General features: G+C 50.2%; 1 protein-coding gene across 1 annotated transcript in view; it reads right to left on the reverse strand.

Annotated features, from left to right (window-relative positions):
• Positions 1 to 4,675: 4,675 nt before the first annotated feature.
• CSMD2 (CUB and Sushi multiple domains 2) overlaps positions 4,676 to 25,075 on the reverse strand; it is a 283,577-nt gene continuing 263,177 nt past the window's right edge. The window contains exons 59-72 of the mRNA XM_077788452.1: positions 24,741 to 24,917; positions 22,213 to 22,392; positions 20,356 to 20,529; positions 19,235 to 19,408; positions 18,777 to 18,850; positions 17,373 to 17,484; positions 16,767 to 16,946; positions 15,506 to 15,571; positions 13,603 to 13,764; positions 12,438 to 12,550; positions 11,757 to 11,844; positions 10,858 to 10,996; positions 9,369 to 9,543; positions 4,676 to 7,500 (exon numbers count right to left, since the gene is read on the reverse strand). Coding sequence (XP_077644578.1) covers positions 9,384 to 9,543; positions 10,858 to 10,996; positions 11,757 to 11,844; positions 12,438 to 12,550; positions 13,603 to 13,764; positions 15,506 to 15,571; positions 16,767 to 16,946; positions 17,373 to 17,484; positions 18,777 to 18,850; positions 19,235 to 19,408; positions 20,356 to 20,529; positions 22,213 to 22,392; positions 24,741 to 24,917 — 1,799 coding nt within the window. The 3' untranslated portion in view covers positions 4,676 to 7,500; positions 9,369 to 9,383. The remainder of the gene's footprint in view (positions 7,501 to 9,368; positions 9,544 to 10,857; positions 10,997 to 11,756; positions 11,845 to 12,437; positions 12,551 to 13,602; positions 13,765 to 15,505; positions 15,572 to 16,766; positions 16,947 to 17,372; positions 17,485 to 18,776; positions 18,851 to 19,234; positions 19,409 to 20,355; positions 20,530 to 22,212; positions 22,393 to 24,740; positions 24,918 to 25,075) is intronic.

A 25,075-nucleotide genomic window follows, 5' to 3' on the forward strand; every position in this document is an offset into this window, starting at 1 on the left:
GATGGAGGAACGGGATGGGAATGGGATGGGGAACGGGATGGGGAACGGGATGGAGGAACGGGATGGGGGAACGGGATGGGGGAATGGGATGGGAATGGGATGGGGAACGGGATGGGAATGGGATGGGGAACGGGATGGGGGAACGGGATGGGAATGGGATGGGGAACGGGATGGGGGAACGGGATGGGAATGGGATGGGGAACGGGATGGAGGAACGGGATGGGAATGGGATGGGGAACGGGATGGGGGAACGGGATGGGAATGGGATGGGGAACGGGATGGGGGAACGGGATGGGGGAACGGGATGGGGGAACGGGATGGGAATGGGATGGGGAACGGGATGGAGGAACGGGATGGGAATGGGATGGGGAACGGGATGGGGGAACGGGATGGGAATGGGATGGGGAACGGGATGGGGGAACGGGATGGGGGAACGGGATGGGGGAACGGGATGGGGGAACGGGATGGGGGAACGGGACAGGATAAGCTCCAGCACATCCAGGGACGCTGCTCCAGCTGATCCCGCTGCTTCCAGAGCCAGCACAGCTTCCCAAAAACCGCGGCGAGGGAGCTCCGCCTTGGCAAGGAGCAGCTCTGACCTTCCCGATCCATCCCGGGAGGCGCTGGGAATGCAGAGCCTGGCCAAGCCGGCGTCTGGGAAGACTAAAAAGCTCGGGAATGAATTAAAATTCCGGGAAGCGGCTGTCTGGAGCTCCTGCCTCTCTCTTCCCCACCTGCTCGTGCCTCACGGGCTCTCCTGGGAGCCAGCCCAGTCCTTGTCACCTCGGCTGATCCCTGCTCCCAGACATCCAAACCTCAAAATCCAAAGCGCGGCCGGGCAGGGCTCCTTTCCCAAGCGAAACCTGGCGGAATCTTTCCAAATTATTCCAAGGGCTTTGAAGAATCTGCTCCCGCAGCCACAAAATCCCCGGGAATAGGGCGGGGAGGAGCCCAGCCTTCGGTGGGATGGGAAAGGCGAAAGGGGAGAAGGGGATGGAGGAATCCCTTTGGGATTGCGCCAGTTCCTCCTCCAGACCCGACACCTCCCGCGGGAGCTTTCCTTTGCTTCCCAGCTCCTAGGAAAGCTGTGGGGGAAAAAAAAAGGAAAGGAAGAATCGGGATAAATTATAGCCTGGAATAATTAAATTAAATGGGCAGAGACACCTTTCACTATCCCAGGTTGTTCCAAGTTGGTCTTGGACACTTCCAAGGATGTGGCAGCCGCTCTGGGAAATCCATCCCAGCCCCTTCCCACCCTCCCAGGGAGGAATTTTTTCCCCAAAATCCCACCCAAAGCACCCTTTTCCCCAAAAGGCACCGCATCCCCCTCGGTTATCCACCGGGACCATCCTGAAATCCCGCCCCGGGACGTTCCCGTGGCCATGAATAATTCAGGAATACCAGGAAAGTTTCCCGGAGCTGATGAGCCCAAATCACCTGGAGGAGGTGAAGATGAGCTAATCACCGTTTGTTCCCGCTCGATAGCTGATTAAGTGCTAATTAGAATATTAAACAAGGGCTTAAGTACGTAAATGAGCTTCTGAGGACGGAGCTCGTTATTGGAGGTGCCATAAAATTCCTGATTTTTATTCTTGGATTATTGTTTGATTTTTTTTTTTTTTTTCCTCCGAAAAAGAGGGATTTGTTTTTAAAATGGTTTGTTCTGCTGGAATGTTGTAGGAGCTGGGATAAATTAATCCCAAACTCCATCAAAACACCGGGAATGATGCTCCCCACCCCACAGGCAGGATGACCAAAGTTTAGGAAGATTTTCCAGGAAAAAATAAAAAGGGCAAATTTTGGATGCTCTGCCCAAAATAGCTCCAAGATTTGAGAATAACGGGGAATTAACTTCCACCCATTTCCACGGAATTGCTGCGGGAATGAGGCCGGGAGATCCTGAGAGCCCAAATTAAAGGTGGGGAAGGGCAGGATTGGCCTGGCAGTGACAGGAGGGGACAGGGGGGTCACACACGGGGGTGGCAGAAAACAGGGATGGAAAGCACGGGAATCATGGAATTGTGATGGTTGGAAAAGACCTCCAGGATCATCAAACCCAACCTTCCCACATCCAGAGATGCTGCTGATGGGAGGAGAGCTGGAATGTTGGATCCGCTCCCTCTGGAGCCGGGCACAGGTCCCACCCCGGGCATCCCTGCTGGACAATTCCCGGACAATTCCCGGACAATCCTCCCTGTATGGGAAGCAGGGAACAGCTGCCTCTTGCCTGTAGATTAAATAATATTAATTAGGCCTCTTAACACGGGTTTGTTGTGGCATTAATTAACCCCCAAGCTTTGGCAGAGGTTAGGGGGGCTCAGCCTCAGCACTTCCAAGGAATTCCCAAAACCCCAATTCCCAAGATTCCTGTTGTGATTTCCCCTGCCTTGCCCTCAAATCCTGGCAGCTGTCCCTGCTCCGGTCACCTCTCCGGGCTGCCAAAATTTGGGATGTGATATCCTCAAACCTCTCCTGTGCTGCCAACACCGTTTTGTTCCCATCTGTTTTCCAGGGTTTTTCCAGAGGAGCTGAGCCCAGCCCGGCTTGGCAGCACGGAAACCATTCCTGGGGAGCAGCGTGGTGCGAGCCAGAGAATTCCAGAGGGGTTTGGGATGGAAGGGACCTAAGGACAATCCTGCCATGGATTTCCATGGATTTTCCCTGCTGGCCTTGGACACTTCCAGCCACAAGTTGTGCTTGGGAATTCTGCATCCATCACGGGATCACGACATGGGATCACGACATTCCCGTGAGGAATGGTGGTTTGGGATGCAGCCACTCCCTGTTCCCTCCCTGCAATCCCCGCTTGAAACCTCTTCATTCCCGGTGCTCCGGGACCAGCAGCAGGAATGGCAGAACCTCCGAGGAAATGTAGGGAATAAAAAAATCCCAAATCCAGCGGGGAGTGGATTTTTTGTTGGAGGCAGAGCCTTCCGGGGTGGCAGGAGCTGCTTCCAGCGGGATTGGGAAGTTTGGGGCTGGGATCAGGGGCCACATCCAGCTGCTCCAGCTCCTGGCAGTGGGAATGGTGCAGTTAATCCATGGATTTGTGTCTAATTCCAAGGGTTTTGGCCCCCCCAGGGTGTGTAGTCCCAAGAAGAATTGGGAATTGTGCTGATTGTGGCAGCTGATCCCACATCCAGGAATTCCAGGGAAAAGCTATTCCAGGCCCAAGCAGCTCCATCAGCCTCACCCTGAGCTCTTTTTTTTGTGTCTGAACATGGATTTTAAACATTTTCTTCCCATTTTTTTGCCAGATTTCCTGGCAGATTCCCAGGAACGCTTCAGGACAGCGCTTGCAATCCCAAAGCTGTCCCGAAATTCCCAGCGATCTTTTCCAGGCGCTGAAAAGTGACTAAAAAAGGAAAAAAAAAATCAATAGTCACAATCCCAGTGGCTCGGTTCTGCCGAGGAGCCGCCTTCTCCCTGCCGAAAAAACCGGGAATTGCGAAGGAAAAGGGAAAAGGAGCACAGGGCTCCCCTCGGTGCCGAATCCCCTTGAACCTCCCGCGCTCGGAATTCCCTTGGGAAGATCCAAACAAGCCCCTCCAGTCTGGAAGCTGAATTTAATCACATTTAATGGGAGAGAGGGGAAGGATTTCCATGGTTTTCCAACGATTTGTTCCATGATGGGCTGGAATTGCCACTGGAAAGGGCAAATGGAGCAGTAATTCCTGGATGTGGAATTATTATTATTATTATTATTATTATTATTATTATTATTATTATTATTATTATTATTATTATATTAATTATCATTTACTAATACTATTACTATTATTATTATTACTATTACTATTACTAATATTATTATATTAATTATTTATTATTATTACTATTATTATTACTATTATTATATTAATTATTTATTATTATTATTACTATTATTATTACTATTATTATTACTATTATTATTATTATTATTATTATTATTATTATTATTCCTGACACCCCCTTGTCCCTCCATCCTCAGGCTGAATTAAAGTGATCTTTAAAGCGACATTTAATTCAAGAGAGATTTCATTTATAATTTAATTTATAAATCCCAGGTGGGGGAAAGATTCCATCTTTCCCATCCCTCCCGCACTTCCTCACGGGGAGTTTTCCAGCTGGAGCTTGGAATATCCCAGGCTGGCAGGTGGCTGCTTTGGGAAGGAATTGGAACTTGGGGATATTAATTTTCAAAGAAAATCCTAATTAAAAATATCACTTGGATTTGGTTTCTAGTTTTGTTTTTTTTTTTTTTTTTCCTTTTTTCCCTGGAGCAGGAATGTGGGGGTTGGGAAGTGGGAAGGGTCCTGTTCTCTTTTCCCATGGGATATCCCTGATAAAATCCCGCTGGAAAAGCCAAATCCGTTCATCCAAATCCACCCAATTTGCCCGGATTTCCCTCCCCTGCCTTCCTGAAATTTTCCCCCTTCCTCTTTTCCGGGATGCGCTGGAAAAAGTCGGGAATCTCCATCCCTGCATGAGTGACGTGTCCAGAAAATCCCGGGATAAAGCTTTTGGAATTCACACACAAACACCAAAAAAAACCCCAAAACCCAAAAAAACAAAAAACTAGAAAAAAAAAAAACAACTACCAAAAACAGGGAATAAAAATAAAAATAAAAATAAAAATAAAAATAATAATAATAATAATAGTAATAAAAGCACCAGGGGGCTGTAAGAAAAAGCAATGCAAAAATCGAGATTTTTTATTATTCGGAAGTCCAAAATCGAAAATAGCTTTGAAATTCCGCAGGGAACGCCGGGAACACACGGAAAAGCCTCATATACAGAGACAGATAAATTAACTGGGAATTCTGCAGACAAGCCAGGGGCATGGAGAGATTCCATATGTACATTTTTATGGAAACCATTTATACACTTTATTACATTTACAAAAAAAAGCTGATTTTTCTTTTTCCACTACTTTTTTTTTCTTTGTTTTTCCCTACGATAATGAAAAAAAAATTACATTTTGTTTTTTTATTTATTTTTTAGCTGTACAAACTTTTAATTAATAAAAATATATCTCTGTACAAAAGAGGGATTTGAGCTTTTTTTGTGGTTTTTTCATAATTTTTCTCATTTTTTCCCTTTTTTTTTCATTTTTTTCCCCTTTTTTCTTCTTTTTTTTTTCCCTTATATTTTCTTTTTTTTTCCCTTTTTACCATATTATATTTTTTTTTGTTACCATATGCAAGTCCTCTGGGCACAAGGATGGAGAAATGGCATGGAGCAGATCCCAACCAGCTTGCAAAAAAAATGGGATAAACCCCTTTTCCCACTTCCTTGGCTCCCTGGGCAACAGCAGGAAAATGGAATTCCTGGATCCAAAGCAGCGAATTCCGTTGAAGTCGAGCTCCCTCTTCTCCCTGCCTGGGTGATTTTGAATATTTTGGATTTATTTTGCTCTCCTGGACACGAGTTTCTCCTGGTTTTTCCATGGGATGAGCATTTCTCCTGTTTTTTTCCATGAAATGAGCATTTCTCCCGGTTTTTCAATGGAATGAGTGGGAGCCAGGTGTGGGAATCACCTGGAGCAGCCAGGGGAGGATTCCCTGGAATTTGGACAGGATCCAAGCTCTGCTCCCAGGGATTGTTGGAGTTTTGGGCCCTGGAATTGGGATTGGGACATGGAAGGAGTTTGGGTTGAGTTTTGGGGTTTTTGGGGATAATCGAGCTTGGAAAAGTTCAGGAATGGGCCAGGAGAGCCCAGCTTCCCAAAAAATTCCACGGGGTTATCCCAGCCTTGTTCCAGAAGGATGGAATGATGGAGAGGGGAATATTCCCTTGGGACTGACACCACCCCAGTCCATCTGCAGGTGGAATTTCACCCTGGGGTCCTCTCCAGGTGGGAGCACACCTGGATTCCAGGGTTCCCAAATCCACGTGGGAACACTTCCCTGATCCCTGCCCACGCTGGATCGGGGCTTGGGCTCCGGCTCCCGCTCCCCAGGGAGCAATCAGGGCACCTTGGTGGGATTTTTGGGAGCAGAAATAGCATTTTTTGGGAGCACCCCAGTGGTGTTTTTTAGGCAGGCTGGGAATTCTGCTCCCTCTGGCAGAGCTGGGAGTAAGAAAAATAAAATATCGATGTGTTTACACCCAGAAAATCAAGGATAAACCAAATTCCCAGATTATCCCATGGTTTTCAGCAGGGAGGAGAAAATCCCTGCTGGAATGGGAGATTGAATGGAAACCCCCATTCCAAAGGGTTCATCCTGATTTTCCTTGGAGCCTCCCGGACTCGGTGACTTGGGAATGGCACTGCTGCCTCCCCTGATCCTAAAAAAAGTGACTCCAAGCAAACTCTGCATCACAAGGATCCAGAGGAGGGGAATTCCAGGCTGCCTCCCCCGCTCCCGCAGAATCCCAGAAAACCTGAGTGCCCCTGGGAAAACAACAGGAGCAGCTCGGGATGGGAATTAAAACTCCTCTGGCATTGCCCTTTGGAGGATCAGTCTGGGAAGGGCAAAGGATTTGGGAAGCGTTTGGGGGAACTGGTGTTTGTTGAGTTCTTTTCGAGAGGATTTTTGTCCCCTTGGATATTCCTGTCCCTTCAGGAATCGTCTGGCAGTGAATTCCTGATCAGGAATTTGGGCCCAGCTCGAATCAGGGGGAACATGGGGCAGGAAAAACCCAGCCAGGAATGCCCAAAGGAAAATCAAACACAGTTTTGGGAAGCTTTTCCCAAGTTTTGGGAAGGCCCCATTTGGAAAACTCTTCCTGGGGTAGAAAATCCAACCAAGAAATGGCCCAGAAACCCAAATGCAGAAAACCCAAATCCTCATCTTGTCCCATCCAGGTGTTTTCCATAAATCCAGCCAGGAATGCCCAAAGGAAAACCAAACACAGGGAAAAGGGGAAAAGTTTCCCAAGTTTTGCTTGGAAAGGCCCCGTTTGAAAATTCTTCCTCTGCTCAAGTCCTGGGGTAAAAAATCCAACCAAGAAATGACCCAAAAACCCAAATGCAGAAAACCCAAATCCTCATCTTGTCCCATCCAGGTGTTTTCTGTAAATCCAGCCAGGAATGCCCAAAGGAAAACCAAACACAGGGAAGAGGGAAAAAGCTTCCCAAGGTTTGGAAAGCTCCATTGAAAACCTTTCCTCTGCCCAAGCCCTGGGGTAGAAAATCCAACCAGAAACCCAAACCCAGACACGCAAATCCTCATCCTGTCCCATCCAGGTGTTTTTCCACGAATCCAGCATCTTGTGCACGACCTCTTTGTCGCCCAAGCTCTTCCCAAAGTTTGGGAAGCTCCTTCCAGGAGCGCCGGGAGCAGCTCGGGAAAGCCTTCCCACCACCAGGCCTTGCCGAGGTGTGGGAGCGGGGCCGGAGCAGAACCTTTGGCTTGGAGATCCGGCAGGATGGAGGAGGTGGATCCAGCAGCCCCCGGGGAATTCCAGCAGCTTCTCCGCAGCCTCGGCAGGGGCGGGAGCAGGGAGGTGGGGAGGGGATGGATGGATGGTGAGCTGGGACGATCATCCACACTGGACACCGGCCACGGGAATCTGGGAGGGCAAGGAGCTGGTTGTGACACCTGGGAATTCTGGGGAAGTGGCTTTGGTGTCCTAAAGTTGGAGTATTCCAGATGGAATATTCCCTGCATGCTGTGATCCCATGAGAACCCTTCCAATTCCCTGTGCTCCATGATCCAACTCCCCTCATTCCATGATCCAACTCCCTCATTCCAGGATCCCATGAGAACCCTTCCAACTCTACACAATCCATGATCCAACTCCCCTTCTTTCCATGATCCCATGGAAACCCTTCCGACTCCATGATCCCAAACCCTTCCAACTCCCCACATTCCATCATCCCATAAGAACCCTTTCAACTCCCCACACTCCATGATCCCATGGAAACCCTTCCAACTTCCCACATTTCATGATACCATGAGAACACTTCCAGCTCCCCTCATTCCATCTTCTCAAACCCTTCCAACTCCCCTTACATTCCATGATCCCATGGAAACCATTCCAACTCCCCTCATTCCATCTTCCCAACCCCTTCCAACTCCCCTTACATTCCATGATCCCATGGAAACCATTCCAACTCCCCTCATTCCATGATCTCAAGAGAACCCTTCCAAATCCCCACGTCCCACCATCCCAAACCCTTCCAACTCTCCTCATTCCATGATCCCATGAGAACCTTTCCAACTCCCCACACACTCAACAATCCCAAACCCTTCCAACTCCACCATCCCAAACCCTTCCAACTCTCCTCATTCCATGATCCCATGAGAACCCTTCCAACTCCACACCCTCCATGGTCCCAAACCCTTCCAAATCCCACGTTCCTTCCAGGACCCCGCGGCCCCACGGGGAGCCAGGGGACAGCGGGATACGGCCGTGTGGCACTCACCGCGTGGGCACGGTGCAGTATGGCCACGTGGCACTTACCACGCGGGCTCAGCGGGATATGGCTGTGTGGCACTCACCGCGTGGGCACGTTGCCGTGTGGCACTCACCGCGTGGGCACGGCGCTATATGGCCACGTGGCACGGTTTGGGTACGGAGCTATACGGCCGTGTGGCACTCACCGCGCGGGCACGGTGCTATGTGGCACTGTGGCACTCACTGCACTGGCACGGTGCTTTACGGCCACATGGCACTCACCGCATGGGCATGGCACAGTACGGCACTGTGGCACTCACCGCGTGGGCACGGTGCCATGTGGCACTGTTGCACTCACCGTGCGGGCACAGTGAAGTACAGACGCATGGCACCGCGTGGGCAGGGAGCTAGATGGCCGTGTGGCACACCGCATGGGCACAGCGGAATATGGCAGTGTGGCACTCACCACGTGGGCACGGCGCAGTATGGCCACGTGGCACCACGCGGGTACGGTGCTATGTGGCACTGTGGCACTCACCGCACTGGCACAGCGCTATACGGCCGTGTGGCACCGCGCGGGCATGGTGCAGTACGGCCATGTGGCACTCACCGCGTGGGCACGGCGCAGTACGGCCAAGTGGCACCACGCGGGTACGGTGCTATGTGGCACTGTGGCACTCACCGCACTGGCACGGCGCTATACGGCCGTGTGGCACCGCGCGGGCATGGTGCAGTACGTCCGTGTGGCACTCACCACGTGGGCATGGCACTATATGGCCATGTGGCACCCACCATGTGGGCACGGTGCAGTACAGCCGTGTGGCATTCACCACATGGGCACGTTGCCATGTGGCATTCACCACATGGGCACGTTGCCGTGTGGCATTCACCGCACGGGCACGTTGCCATGTGGCATTCACCACATGGGCACGTTGCCATGTGGCATTCACCACATGGGCACGTTGCCATGTGGCATTCACCGCACGGGCACGTTGCCGTGTGGCACTCACCGCACGGGCACGTTGCCGTGTGGCACTCACCGCGCGGGCACGGCGCTATACGGCCGTGCACACCGTGCTCACGGTGAACTCGGCCTCGCCCGCCACGATGTCCGAGGGCTGCAGGTTCCGGTCGTACATGGGGTTCTCGAAGGTGCCCCTCACGTTGGTGTTCTCGTGGCCGGCGTAGCCGTTGAACGGGACTTTGGGTCTCCTCCTGCGGGATCGGGGACAAAACCCACCGTGAGATTTGGCCCCGAATTTCTCCATTTGCCTCACGGACCCTGCGTGAGGAGTTGCCACAGACCCTGACAGGAGTGGTGGCCCGGCCAAGGTGGGCTCTGTGCTCCTACACAACGCTGAATTCCAGCAGCTGGTGACGAGCGGTGGCTTGTCCCTGTGTGCCACCACCTGCCCATCAATCTTGCCCCGCTTCTGGCCAGATGCCACTTGCTTTGGATAAAAACTATATAAACTCTAATTTTTTGGAAGATTTTGGTTAACCCCAACGGATGACGACAAATCCATGTCTCGATGGTGGTAGCTATATTCCATTTTCCCTCCTTTCCTTATTCTTTATTTCCCTTTTCTGTCCCCTCTATCACATTTGCTGTTGGTACCTAATAAAAAGTGCATTTGTTGTGATTAAACTAATGGTCCCCTTCCATTTGCCTTTTTGCACTTTTGGGATTGCTTAACGAACCATCGTGACATAAAACTGGTGTCACAGACAGGGAAACCCCTGGGGATGGGGCAGGAAAATCCAGCCTGGAATTTGCACCACTGATCAGGAGCAAACCTGAATTTGCACCACCTCCAAAGCCACGGCAGGGGGACTTTGCTTTTTATCCTCCAAAACATGGCCACAAATCCCATTAATGGCCAGCAAAACCCTTGTTGCTCTCCTCTCCCAAATCTTCATCCTGCCATGATTTGTTTTCCCATCTCCTGAATTAAACCAGCCCTAAAAGGGGGGTTTAAGTCCAGCTCAGTGATATTTCTCTCAAATCCCTGAATTTCTTTCACCTTCTGTAATTTTTCCCCCATTTTCACAAACCCTCTTTGTTGCTGTCCCACCTCCTGAATTAAACCAGCACTAAAGGTGGGATTCTAAGATCAGCTCACTGATGCTTCTCTCAAATTCCTGAATTTTTTTCACTTTTTGGGATTCTTGCCCCAAACCCACCTGTGTTTGCAGAGACAAAGCACAAACCCTGCAAAAATCAACCAAACCCTGTTTTTGTCCCACCTCCTGAATTAATCCAGCACTAAAGGTGGGATTCTAAGCCCAGCTCACTGATACTTCTCTCAAATCCCTGAATTTCTTTCACCTTTTGGGATTCTTGCCCCAAACCCACCTGTGTTTGCAGAGACAAAGCACAAACCCTGCAATAATCAACCAAACCCTGTTTTTGTCCCACCTCCTGAATTAAACCAGCCCAAAAGGGGGGAATTTTAAGCTCAGCTCATGGATACTTCTCTCAAATCCCCAAATGTCTTTCACCTTTTGGAATTTTGGCCCCAAACCCACCTGTGTTTGTAGAGATAAAGCACAAACCCTGCAATAATCAGGGCGATGAAAGGCACAAGGATGGCGGCTGCCACGGAGCTGCTGTTGGATGCAAAGTGGTGGCCTATGGATTCGGGGTCGTTTTCCATCATGCTGATGTCTGGAACACAGCAAAAAGGAACAAATTTCCCACATTCCCCAACTCCCAGCTGAGGGAAAAGGGTTTGGCTCGAGGTACAGCTGGCACCAGCAACAAAATGAGCAAAGCGGTGCTGGAAAAGGGAATTTAAAAATGGATGTGCAAGGATGGAGATCAACCCTAACTTAGGCCTCATCATTTATTTAGAGTTGTGATTAAAGAGAGGTATAAATTGATTTATTTTGCTGAACAGGTCCAGCCTGGATGCATGAAGTTGGGCTTTAAGGAGACTCTGAGACGCTGCAATAACGAGCAGCCATAAAGGTGACGAGATTCCAGAAATCCTGAGGGATTAAAGAGCTCAAACCACGCTTTAAGAGGTATTTAGGAGCTTAAACTTTGGGTTGTTTAAGCTCCCAAGAGCCTCTGTGATTTCTGATGGAGACACTTCCTCTGGTGGGAATGGGATTTGGGCTTGGCAGGGATCTGGGAATTTGGGAAAAAACATGTCCAGGTGTTGTTTGTGCTTCCAAACTCTCCCTGCCTTTGGACAGCAGCCTGGTTATCCCTCACGTTGTTCCCAAATGATCAATTTTATCCTTGTGCTGTTTGTTTTGTGCTGTTTGTCTCCCACAAGCCTCACACCAAGCTCAGCAGAACTCGGAAAGTGCGGAAAATTCAAACCAGGGATTGGAGAAACATTCCCTGCCTGGAAACCCCCACCAGGCCAAAATGGAGCTCTTGGAATTGAGGGGGAAAATGCAAATCCAAGGAATTTTACCAAGTCTCTGGAGGCCAAACTGCCCGAAGCCTTTGCCACGCACAAAGCCCTGGTACACGAAGGTGCCGCTCGAGGACTCCGACGAGACCTGCGGGGAGTGGAAACCAACGGATTGATCCAACATTTCCCTGGATTTAACACCCAGCCCCTTCCAAGTGCATTCATTTAATGCAATTCCCCAGAAGATCCTGGCATTTTTTAACGAGTTTCACTGCCCAACAGCTGAAAATTCTCCATTCTCAAAAGAAGGGAAGCTAAAAATCTTTTTTGTTGTAAACCGGAGAGGACATTGCTGATTCCAGAGGGAGAGGGAAAAGTGGCCATGGACCAATTGGATCCACAATTTTTCTAAGCTCCATTGGATCCCTGAAGGGCTTGGGGAACTCCCAGACACGGGCAGAGGGTGAGGAGTTGGCTCCAGTAGGGAAAAATCAGCTTTTCCAGCAAGATGTTGAGCAGATACAAAACATCCACGTGCAACGAATCCCATTGGTTTCTCCTCCAGCATTACCTGGGAGATGATGGATTCCAAACCCCAGGGAAATCAAATCAACCCCCAGCTGCAGGAGGAGCTGTCACCTGCTGGGGAAGGGCCACATGTCCCCTCCCAGCTCTGGGAATGATCCCTCAGCTCCAAGGAAGGGAAATCCAGCCACGGGTGGGTGGATTTTGTGCACTCACGTGTCCATCCAGAGCCCACTTGTCATTCCTGAACTTGTTGGCAAAGCTCTCCAGCGGCCCCATGATCTGGTACACCTGGAGCAGCAGATGCACGTCTTCTTTCTTGTAAATCCCTGGAAAAGAAGGGATTTTGTCGGCTCTGGATCACTCTGGTTTGAAATGACTGAGTGGGAGGGCACGGAAACCACGTCAGGATTTGAGTGGACATCAGCTCTGTCATTGGAATTCACGGAAACACAGCCCAGGATATTGAAGGGATTTTCCACATGGGAAACGAGTCAATATTTAATTAATAATCAGGTTCTTCTGCTGGATCAGGACGAGCCTGGTGCTCCAGGAGGGCAGAGACATGGAGCCCTCATGGAATCAGGAACCCCCAAGGATCATCAAAGTCCAGCCCACATAATTTCATGTCTTTTTGCCCAAAGCTCCAAGTCCTTCCTTGGACACCTCCAGGGATGGGCACTCCAAACCTCCATGGGCAGTTCCAAGGCCTGACCACCCTTTCCATGGAGAAATGTTCCCTAAAATCCAACCTGGCACAGATTGAGGCTGTGTGCTCTCATCCTGGGAGCAGAGCCTGACCCACCCTTGCTGCCCCCTGAGCCCCCTTTTCTCCATCAGGAGTTCTCCAGACCCTTCTCCAGCTCCATTCCCTTCTCTGGACACGCTTCAGCCCCTCAGTGTCTCTCTGGCCATGAGTGACCAGAACTGGACACAGCCCTAGAGGTGTCCCAGTGTCATAGAAAAGTAGAAAAATTAAACAAGAAAGGCCTCATAAAATCGGGCCTAAATTAATAGCTGCAAGTTCCCATGAGAAAACAATCTTGGTATGAAAGATTTGTTAAAATGCCAAGAGTGAAAAATAAGTGCACCACTATAAACAATAAGATCTGTCTCAAGAGAATGAGTAGAAAAAATACATGGAGCTACTAAAAATACAGAAGTTTGACAAGATATGCAAAATACCACTGACTGACCAATAAACTAAGTGTGAATGCACTGTCCACCAGTAAGATCTGACACGGGACCTTCTGATAATCCTACAAAACACGACCTGCACCATCAAGAATTGGATTTCACCACAAGATCCCGGCTGTGCCAGCACAGGGGACATTGGCAGTGCCAATGCCAACCCCTCCTGAGGCCACGGCGTGTCCCTCACCCGACACCTGGAGCTCCACCCCGCTGTGGTCGATCAAGGTGGCGTTGACCTTGCTGGTGGCAGGGTCAAAGCTGGTGACAGAGAGCATGGCTGGCTGCTTCTTCCCCATGTACTCGTAGGAGCCTTTCCACAGGGAGTTCCTTGCGAACACATCCGCAGGCACTGGAATTACAGTGGGAGATGCATTAAAAAAAAAAACCAAACCAGCAGCGTTTCCATTTTATCAGGAAAAAAAAAAATAGAGCAGGATTTCTGTCTTTCTTTGAATTCACTGACTGTGGAACTCAGATTCAGTCAAAGAGAGAAATGAGATTTTCTAGCCAGGCAGAAGCCTGGGAAAGAGCTGGAGAAGAATGTCAATAATTCTTTATCTCTCTTGTTTTTCACATTGTTTATAGTTAAGTTCTATCAGTGTGTGTCAAGCACTGTACACCAATGGGTTGAGTTGTTTTCACTTCAGGACCAATGGAGTTGGTCCTCACAGAACTCTATATAAAAGAGCAGGGTATTGTGAATAAACCAGAGTTTTACTCTCAGGTTTTTTTCCATTGGTCCAATGGAGTTGGTCCTCACAGAGCTCTGTATAAAAGAGCAGGGTATTTTGAATAAACCAGAGTTTTACTCTCAGTTTTTTTTCCATTGGTCCTCACAAAGCTCTGTATAAAAGAGCGATGTATTTTAAATAAACTGTAGTTCTACTCTCAGCAGCCTTCTGATCAGTCTTCCCATGCCCATCCTGCCTCGACAGCAACAATTGAAATAATGAAATTGTTTTAAATTAGTATTTTTGAAAGGTTTTTTTAAGTATCTTAAATCCCACCCGCTCTGTGCCATCGCCACAGGGGACAAAGCCAAAACTTTAACTCGCATGTTGCAACCAAAAACGCAAGGAAAGTTTTTAAAACAAACCAACTCCCAAAATAATTTATTAGGAAGAGTTAACTTCAAATAAAAAAGGTCAAATGTACAAAATCCTGGAAGGGAATGCTCTGGGGAGGGCAGTGGGTGTTGATGTCCAGCTCTGTCGCTATTGGTCACGAAATGAGTACACAGAAGCTTGGTGTGATCGAAAGAGAAAAAAACTCCAGTTTTATTCAAACATCTGGTATTCCTAGAATTCCAAAGGTGACCGTGGATGGGAGGATGGAATTACCACCTCTCCAACCACACTGCTCCAAGGACCAATCAATCATTTCTCTCCACCCACAGAGAAATATGTAAATATTCTATTTATCCACGAAATTGTGTGGGAACTCTGACTCTCAAACACGTAAACATGATCAGAAGGCTAGAGAAGTTTCATGAGAACTTTAAAACTTTCAAAATAACTATAAAAGAAAACGGAACACTTGAAAATCAGAGCAACACAGTTCGTGATTGTTCTCCAGGGAATAGGATGAGGCATGTGGCAGCTTCCGGAGGAAGGAATTCGGGAGGGTGGATTTGAGGGGGTGGCAGGGATGTGATTGTGGGGATGAGCTCCCCTGGAATTTGGGAGAGTGGATTTGAGGGGGAAGCAGGGATGTGACTGTGGGAATGAGCCCCCAGGAATTCGGGAGGGTGGATTTGAGGGGCTGGCAGGGATGTGATTGTGGGGATGAGCCCCCAGGAATTCCAGAGGGTGGATTTGAGGGCTGGAGGGATGTGTCCATGGGGATGAGCCCCCAGGAATTCCAGAGGGTGGATTTGAGGGCTGGCAGGGATGTGTCCATGGGGAGGAGCCCCCAGGAATTCCAGAGGGTGGATTTGAGGGGCTGGCAGGGATGTGACTGTGGGAATGAGCCCCCAGGAATTCCAGAAGGTGGATTTGAGGGGTGGCAGGGATGTGTCCATGGGATGAGCCCCCCAGGAATTCCAGAGGGTGGATTTGAGGGCTGGCAGGGACAAACCCCTGAAGCCTCACCTGAGACCTTGGCGAGCGGCGGCTCCCGCGCGGTGCCCACGGGCCTCCCGCTGGGACGGACGTCGGCTGGGACGGGGGGCAAAGCACAGCTGGTCAGTATTGTGGGGTCTCCCAGAATTCCTGAGGCTGGAAAAACCCTCCAAGGTCACAGAGTCCCAGCTGTGCCCGATCCCCACCTTGTCACCCAGCCCAGAGCTCTGGGTGCCACCTCCAGCCCTTCCTTGGGCACTCCAAACCTCTCTGGGCAGCCCCTGCCAAGGCCAGAGCACCTTTTCCATGGAGAAATGTTCCCTAAAATCCAATTTAAACCTCTCCTGGCTCAACTGGAGGCCGATCCCTCTCCTCCTGTCCCTGTCCCTGGAGTAGAGCCCAATCCCCCCAGCTGTCCCCTCCTGGCAGGAGCTGTGCAGAGCCACAAGGTCCCCCCTGAGCCTCCTTTTCTCCAGGCTGAGCCCCCCCAGCTCCAGCAGGAGTTTTCCAGCTCCTTCCCCTTCCCCGGACACGCTCCAGCCCCTCCATGTCCCAGTGGAGGAGCTCAGAACTGGACACAGCACTCGAGGTGGCCCTCACAGTGCCAGGACTGGGGACAATCCCCTCCCTGCTCCTGCTGGTCCATCCCTGACCCAGCCAGGTGCTGCCTGGGCACACCTGGCTCACGTCCAGCTGCTGTCCCTCAGCACCCAGGTCCCTCTCTGCCTTTCAGCCGCTGTCCCCAGCCAGTCCTGCCTTTCCCTCTGCTCCAGTCCAGAGTGACCCCGCTCCAGGAGAGCCACAGGGCTCCATTTCAGTGGATCAGAACATGCTCCTCATCCAAGACTCTGTGGCAGGTAAAACGTGGGGAAGATAAATAATTTTTGTCCTGTGCGGGTGGTTCTAGACCCCAAAATTCCCCAGAGGATCCCCAGGCGACTCTTGAAGGAAAGACTGGAGGTGGCACTTGAGTGTTGGGTCACAGGTTGGACTTGATGACCTCAAAGGCCTTTTCCAACCTAATGCTGGGATTCTGCTGTGGAGACCAACAGTGGAGACCCTCCCACCTAGTGAAAATCAGGCTGGGCCACAACTTTCAATGGAGAAAAGTCACAGCTGAAAACACCTCCCTCACACCTTCCTCCTTCCTTGGAGTTCTGACTCCAAAACTGATCCTTGGGTTCACCTGCAGTTTGAAAACCACCTTTGAAGGACCTCAAGGCCCAGGATCTCTCCAACCTGAGCGCCTGGGGAGAGTCTCAGAGCCCAGCTGGTCCCGCCAGCCCCTCACCCATGCAGATGGGGGGTTTCCCTGTCCAGCTGCCGTCGGCTTTGCAGGTGCGGTGCTCGGAGCCCCCGGTGAGGTAGAAGCCGCTCTGGCAGGAGTAGATCAAGGTGTAGCCCAGGGAGGGCAGGTCCAGGGCGCCCACATTGGCGTGGGATGGGGTCTCGGGCTGCTTGCAGTGGTGGGCTGGAGGGGACAGGGAAAACAGGTGAGAGAAACCACCCAGGTGGGCACGGGGAGGGTGAAAAGCGACACCATGACGTCGACAGGGGAACCCTCCTGGAGGAGCTTCTGCAGCACGGCTCCCAGGGATTTCTCCCAGTTGGAGGAATCAATGAGGAGCTTCCCATGCTGGGTTTCTGTTCCTGGCTGAAGCTTGATGGAGCTCCAGCTTGATGAGCTGAAAATCAGGATTGGCCACCCCCATTTTTAAGGGAAAAAGACAAAGCCAAAGGATGCTGAAGCACCTCTGAACCCAGGAGTGAGTGCCGTGTGTTGGTGCAGCCTAAAAACTGTCTTTGCAATCCCCAAATCCAACACATTTCCCCCAAGAATTCCTTTTCCAGAGCCCGTCTGAGGGCCCCAGCTCCCCGTGGCGTTGCCAGGACTCACGGACGCAGTCGGGCTGGACGCCGCTCCAGGTGAGGTTGGGCAGGCAGGTCCTGGTGGTGGAGCCCTGCAGGAGATATCCCTTCTGGCACCTGAAGAACAGGATGCTTCCCACCTGTCCCAGGAGGAGACAATCACTCAGCTTCCCAGGGATTCCGAGGCCTTCATCCCATGCAATTCCAAAGGGGCCATCCCCTTGTCACCACCTCATCCCTCACGGGAGCGGCTCCACTCCCAGCTGAGCAAAAATCCCACTTATGGTGTCTCCAAATTAGTTAAACCTAAAATTAATTAATTAAACCCCAAGATGAAGGTAACTAATTAGCAGGTAAACGGAAGGATCCACTCTGGCATCCACTATCCCAGCAGGGAATGGGTGGGAATGGAGCCCCCCAGGGAGTGACTGTGGGATTTTTGTCCCCATTCCAATGATTTCCTGCTGGATGAGAGCTGGGATTAGCAAAAGCACCTGCAGGATTTGGCCTGAAAATGAACGGGAATTAATGTGAATAGCAGCAACTATTAATTATCACTGTAATTAATTTCAGATACAATGCACTGCCTAATTAATGCTGTGCAAACACACTCGGGGGGCTAATGGAGCACACTGGGGTGTCCTGCTCCCAGGAGGAGACAGAAATCCATGGAAGGACACATGAATCCATGGGAAAATGCAAGAATCCATGGAAGAAGGACACAAGAATCCATGAGAAGAGACATTAATGCATGAGGGGAGACTGGAATCCAAGGGAGAACATGTGGATCCATGGGAGGAGACATGAATCCATGGGATAACACATGAATCCCATGGGATAACACTTGAATCCATGAGAGGACACATGAATCCATGGGATAACACATGAATCCATGGGAGGAGACATGAATCCCATGGGAGGACACATGAATCCATGGGACGACATGTGAATCCACAGGATAACATGTGAATCCATGACAGGAGGCATTAACTCATGGAAGGACACATGAATCCATGAGAGGACACATGAATCCAAGGAAGGACACATGAATCCATGGGAGAACACAATAATCCATGGAAGGACACAATAATTCATGAGAGGAAACATGAATCCATGGAAGGACACATGAATCCATGGGAGGACACATGAATCCATGAGAGGACACATGAATCCATGGAAGGACACAACAATCCATGAAATGAAACACGAATCCATGGGAGGACACATGAATCCATGGGAGAACACAATAACCCATGGAAGGACACAATAATTCATGAGAGGAAACACGAATCCATGGGAGGAAACACGAATCCATGGAACGACACACACATCCATGGGAGGACACGTGAATAATCCATGGGATAGCACATGAGTCCATGGGAGAACATGTGAAAGGCTGGTTCTGTGGTGCACCCCTCTTCCATGGCCATACCTGGTATCCCTGGGAATTGTTCTGCATCCCAAAAAGAGGCACTCCAGGATCTGCACACGTTGTGAGGCTGGGATCTGTTAAAAACAGGGACAGGGATTTACGGGAGGGCCCAGACCCCTCCAGGCACACGGATCCTGCTGCACCTCTGGAACGCAGGCGGGATGTGGCTCCAAAGGAACACACAGAGACAAGGAAAACACGAGGATCTTCTTGTTCTTAAATCCCTGCCTGCTGCAGCACAAACCAACCAGAGGCACTTCATCCCTCAGGAGAAAAACTGGGAACGCACACTTTGGATCAGGACAGCTCTTCCCCACATCCATCCTCTGCTTCCCAAGGACCATCCCAAGCTCCAAGCAGCACGGCGATCCCATCCTCCTCCCTGTCCCCTCCAAGGAGCACGGGGGTGGGATTGGAAGCGAAGTGAGCCCCAAACCCTGCAGCTGGGCCCCCCTTACCGATGCAGCTGGGCTGGGTCCCGCTCCAGGTGCCGTCGGACTGGCAGAACCTCCGCGCCGACCCCACCAGCACCAGCGGGGCCAGGCAGGAGAAGGACACGGACGAGCGGTAGGTGAAGCCTCGGTCCTCCCGCCTGCCCTGGGCCGGGGTCCCCGGGTCCCCACAGAACACGGCTGCAACAGCAAAGGGACGAGGATGTGACCACAGAGCCCTCGGGAATGTCACATCCCATCCTGGGCTACCACCGCCCATCCCACGCCGTGAATAACTCGGGAATCAGGGGTGGCAGAAGGCATTGCTGGCTGCAATCCTTGCAATTATCTCCTTTTGTCAATGGCTGGTAATTAACTTCCACCTTCTCCCCCGGATTTGCCTTTTTTCCCCTAATTGCACGGTGTCACTTTGTTCCTTGGCTCTGTGTCACAGGAAAGCCGGCTAATTATCCCAGATCCAGGGAAAAGTGCGAGGAACGGTGAGGGGTTTGTGGGATTTAATATGAAAATGGATATTGTGCAGCTGGAAAAGGAACTCAGAGCTGCCTTTAGCATCAGGAGATGTTTAACTCCCTTTTATTTTTCTGGTGTTTGCTGTTGTATCAAACCCACCCAGCCTTCACAAAACATTCCCAACTTCTGCTGCAACATGGTGCTCTTTGCTAAAGGATTTTTTGGCAGAAGATTGGGTCGCTGAGGGCAAACATCCCGTTTTGAGGATGTTTTGTGGGCAGGAACATGGAAAATGCCAAGATTCCTCCCAAATGTGGCCTCACCCCGCTGTCACAGGGATAGAGTGACCAACAGTGTCCCTGGAGTGACCACCTGTGTCCCTGTGTCCTCAAACCAAGGCTCCCAAAAGACCAAGCCACATGGGAGGTGGCAGAGCAGCCAGACTTTGGCTCCAGAGTCCTGAAGCATCACCATGGCACCAAAAATTCCCACTCCAGCTGACGGAAAACTCCATTAAGGAACAGGACAGGAAGCACAGCAAGATCCCCCTAACCCCTGAGCTGCCAAACCGGTGACAAAGAGCTTGGAAAAAAGTTGGGAAAAGCCCCAAAACCCTGGATTTGAAGCCGAATCCTGCTGATTGCTGGTGGAAAAGAGGGAAGCTGCCTACTCACGGAAGCACTGGGGGATCTCCCCGCTCCAGGAGCCGTTGCCCTCGCAGGTGAGCACGGCGGGCAGGGACAGCTGGTAGCCCTCGAGGCAGGCGTAGCTGATGCTGGAACCCCAGCTGAAATCTGATCCCACCACCTTCCCGTTGGGAATGGCCTGGGGAGCCCTGCAGGTGATGGCTGGAGGAGAAGGAGAAAGGAGAAGGATAAAGAGGTGGAGGAGAAAGAGGAGGAGAAAAAGCACAAGGAGAAGGAAGAGAAGGAGGAGAAGGAGAAGGAGAAGGAGAAGGAGAAGGAGAAGGAGAAGGAGAAGGAGAAGGAGAAGGAGAAGGAGAAGGAGAAGGAGAAGGAGAAGGAGAAGGAGAAGGAGGAGAAGGAGGAGAAAAAGGAGAAGAAAAAGGAGAAGAAAAAGGAGAAGAAAAAGGAGCAGAAAAGGAGAAGAAAAAGGAGAAGAAAAAGGAGAAGGAGGAAAAGGAAAAGGAGAAGAAGAAGGAGGAAAAGGAAAAGGAAAAGGAAAAGGAAAAGGAAAAGGAAAAGGAAAAGGAAAAGGAAAAGGAAAAGGAAAAGGAGGAAAAGGAAAAGGAGAAAGAGGAAAAAGAAAAAGGAGAAGGAGGAGAAAGAGAAGGAAGAAGAGGAGAGGAAAAGGAGAAGGAGAAGGAGAAGGAAAAGGGAAAAGTCAGGTCTCTCCACTTAATTATTTCCATTAACAAGCAAATTCCACCTAGGAGCGAAGTCACCTCCTGCTCTCCAAGAGCATCTCCCAGGACTGGCACAAAGTGGGGCTAAACCCTTCAAAGTTTGGAGTTCAATCCCAAATCATGAAATATCCCATGGGAAGGGATCCATGAGGATCATCCAGTCCAACCCCTGGCCCTGCACAGACACCCCAAAATCCCACCCTGTGCATCCCTGAGAACGTTGTCCAAATATTCCTTGAGAACCTGGGGCTGTGCCCATTCCCTGGGGAGCCTGCTCAGTGCCCACCACCCTCTGGAGGAAGAACTTTCTCCTCAACATCTCTACAAATCCCATGTTGAAGTCAATGCTCGTTCTCAGCTGAAGGTAAAAATCTGCCCTGACGTGGCGTGAAAGCTCATCCCAGATTTCCCCGAAGATTCACACATTTTGGACAACCTGGCTGAGGCTCAGACGAGCAGTTGGAGGCACAACCTGTCGGGTTTTCACCCACTCTGGGGCGTTTGGAGATGACATTTTTGCAGCTCAGAGGAGCTAAACCTGTGCCTCCGAATGAGACTCTTGGCCACGCCGTGGATCATTTCTGCAGCATTTGCTCAGTGCAGAGAATGAAAAAGGAGAGGAAGAATTGCTCTTTACAGCCTCTGAAGGAGCTGGAGTGCATTTCAGGGCTTTTATGTGGCCTGTTTTTGTATCAGCTCAGTGACAGGTGAGTTTTACAGATTTTAAAGGAATGCAGAGATGCTGCCACATATTTTATCTGCGCTGGGGGTGAGGAAAAGAGATCCAGCCTGCCCAGCCACTGCTTTCCTATTTCCCTTTTCTATCTCTGAACCACAGGAGTCATCTCAGAATAATGAAAAGCCTCGCAGGGAACATTTTTCAGATGTTCCTGGGCGATGCCAACACAGCGCCTGCTGGAAAAACACAATATTTTATCTGAGCTTGATCCGAGTTTTTGTGCAAAATCACTTTACTCCCTGGGCTTTGAAGGAGAAGAGCAACTCCCTCCCTCCCTCCCAGGCACAGACTGATAGCCCTGAAGACAGCAAGGTGCTGCCTGACAAATGCCAAACTTTTTGTGGAATGAGGGAGCTGAGGAACGCCCAGCCAGGCTTCCAGGGAAACTCTGGAAGTTGTCTCCTGCAGCACCTGCAGGGTTCCTACCCTTGCAGACGGGTTTGGTGCCGTTCCAGGTGCGGTCCTTGGTGCAGGTGAGGGCAGCTGCTCTGTCTGACTCCATCATGAAGCCAGGAGTGCACTGGAACACCACGGATTTGTTGTAGGTGAAGTCGCTGCCCAGCCTGAGCCCGTTGGCCGGCACGCCGGGGTCGCCACAGTTGATCACTGCCAAGGAAAGGGGAAAAATGAGAATTTCCGGCAGCTGGAACCACACCTGTGACTGTTCTGAGTGTTTTTCCAGGTGGAGTTTAACCAGTTACATGTGGAGCAGGTTTGTAGCACATCAAGCTGGAGCTTAATGGCTCATTAGAAAGGAGCTGGATTAACACTCATTAAACATTAAAGCAAACCCAGGTCAAACCTGGGTGAAGGGAAAGCAGCTTGCCCAAAGCACTCCCCGCTTAAAGTCACCACCTCTGATGTAAATCCACCTTGGTCACCAGCCAGTTCCCAGCCCCGAGGTCACACACATCCCTGCCCCAGGGATGTCACACTCAGGAGCAGCCCCAGAGAGCTCAGCCAACATCCACTCCCAAAATTATTCCAGAGCTGGAAAAGGACAACCCCAGGGCAAGATTTTTCCATTAGATCCCAGCAGAATTCCCAGGCTGAGCTGCTGCTGGTGCCAGGCCAGGCTTTAGGAGTTTCTCAGGGTGGCACTCATGTGTTGGTGCCTTAGGATTTGAGCTTTTCTATTTTATATATTTGTAATTCTGCAGTTCTTTAGTGCACAGCTCCAAACTCCACGTGCAGTGTGAGCTGCTGCTTTCCCATTTGGGGCAGACACAACAATTCCTCTCCAGGCCTGGCAATCAAGGACACCTCACTGCCTCAGCCCTCAAGAGTCGTGAACAAAAGTGAGCTGAGGGGAGCAAACTTGGGGTAAAATTACTTTATTAGCTGAAGCTATAATTGAAAGTTGAACCCCCAATATGCAAATGGACCAAACTTATAAAAGTGTGATGACTTTTATAATGGATGACTGCTTACAAAGTCTCACATTTTTATAATTTCTGGTTCATTTGCATATTGTAGCTGTGAAAAATGCGTATTTTATGATTGGATTTTTGCAAATATTACAATGAATATTATATGTGCAATGTTAGAAAGTTGTGCTGTATTAATTCTATTAATTAGTCTGTTAAATATAGTCTTAGGTTACAACATAATGTTGAAATGGAAGCTCTGCAATGTGGGATTTTTTTACTAACTCAAGGAAGGGATGAGATGATCAAGAAACTCTTCACACAGAGATGTCAGCACAGGACAAAGAGTTTCTGTCTCCTTATCAGAAAAGACAAACATTTTTCCACCTTCTCTCCATCTTTATGGAACCACCAAGATTAAGGGGAAGAAGTTGACAAAACCCAGAAAAGTTCTTAATTTGCAAGGGATTTATGCATCATGTATGAGATATATGAATATGCAACAGGCTGTTGCTTTTAAGGTTATTCCTTGGTTCACAAGTCATGTTTGTCATGACTGAGTGTCCGAGAGCATCCGGACATCCGTAATTCTTTACGTTTTATTGCCTTGTAACTGTCCTAACTCTAAACTTTATTACTCTAATTGTATTACTATTTTTATAACCATTTTATTATTATTAAACTTTTAAAATTTTAAAAGCCAAGTGATTGGCGTTTTTCACAGGAGTTCATTGTCCAATTACACCTTTAGGTAATGAAATCCCAATGTGCTTGCTTTTCTCTCTCCAGCCTGTGTTTCTCTTGGGGCTGAGATTTGGATGATTTGTCCTGGGTCCCCAGCTGGAGAAGGAATTGTTTTGTCTTCTACTCTGTGAAGAGAGCTCACCATGCTCTGAAACAAAGCTCAGAACTGCACACTAAAGCAGAACAGAGTGCGAAAAATATAAAAGCCAAAAGTTGGGGCACTGTGGGAGTCCAGGGCTTCCCTCTGTCTGCCCTGGGACCCTGGCAGGGGTCAGGAACCCCCCTGGACAGAGCCCCCAGAGACACTGGCTGTGATCTCTGTCCATGGAAAAGAGTTTTCAATCTTACAGGATGAATTACCAGCTCTGAGTGTTTGATATAAGCAATAATTAAGCGTGGCACGGGTGCAAAAGTAAAATTTAGGATTCTAGATGAGGGGTCCAAAGGGGACAAGATGGAGGAAATTGGGTGTGCCTTGTCCTTTTTCTCCTTCTTCATGCCCTCCATATCTCACTGTGGTGTTGGCATTTTTCTGTTGGTTCAGGCTGGGGACACACTGTCCAACGTAGGTGACAGATATTGGCACGTTCTTGTAAATGCAGCCCAGGGAGTTTCTGGTATTTAATGTTTGTCACATCCCACTGAGGGCAGAGCCCCACACGCTGCCCTGCAGGACAGAGCTGGGCAGGGCAGCAGAACATGTGAGAGATCAACAGAATAAACAACCTGGAAACCAGCACAGACCAATTATGGCTTCTGCTTTGGCAGCGGGGCAGAAAGACAGAGACATTTTACAATCTCGGATCATCAATAGCTCAGAGTCAGGGCCCCGGCAGCGCTCACCAGTGCACTCGGGGCTGGTCCCGGTCCAGGTGCCGTTGACGGTGCAGTGCCTGCTCAGCACCCCTGTGGAATAAAACCCTTCCCTGCACTGATAGATGATGGAGCTGGAGAACACCAGGCCGTCGTTGAAGATCACCCTGGCGTTGCTGGGCGTCCCGGGATTCCCGCAGGAGATCACTGCCGAGGGAAGCGGCCGAGGGAGAGTGAGCCAGGGAACGCAAACAACGCCCCACCGCTCCAGGTACTCCGCCTGCATCGCCTGGCCCTAGCAAAGGCAGGTTCTGGGGACACCAGAGCCCTTCTGGGAACACCAGAACACTTCTGGGGACTTGAGA

This window comes from Lonchura striata, chromosome 26 (assembly GCF_046129695.1).
Source record: "Lonchura striata isolate bLonStr1 chromosome 26, bLonStr1.mat, whole genome shotgun sequence".
Lineage (NCBI taxonomy): Eukaryota > Metazoa > Chordata > Aves > Passeriformes > Estrildidae > Lonchura > Lonchura striata.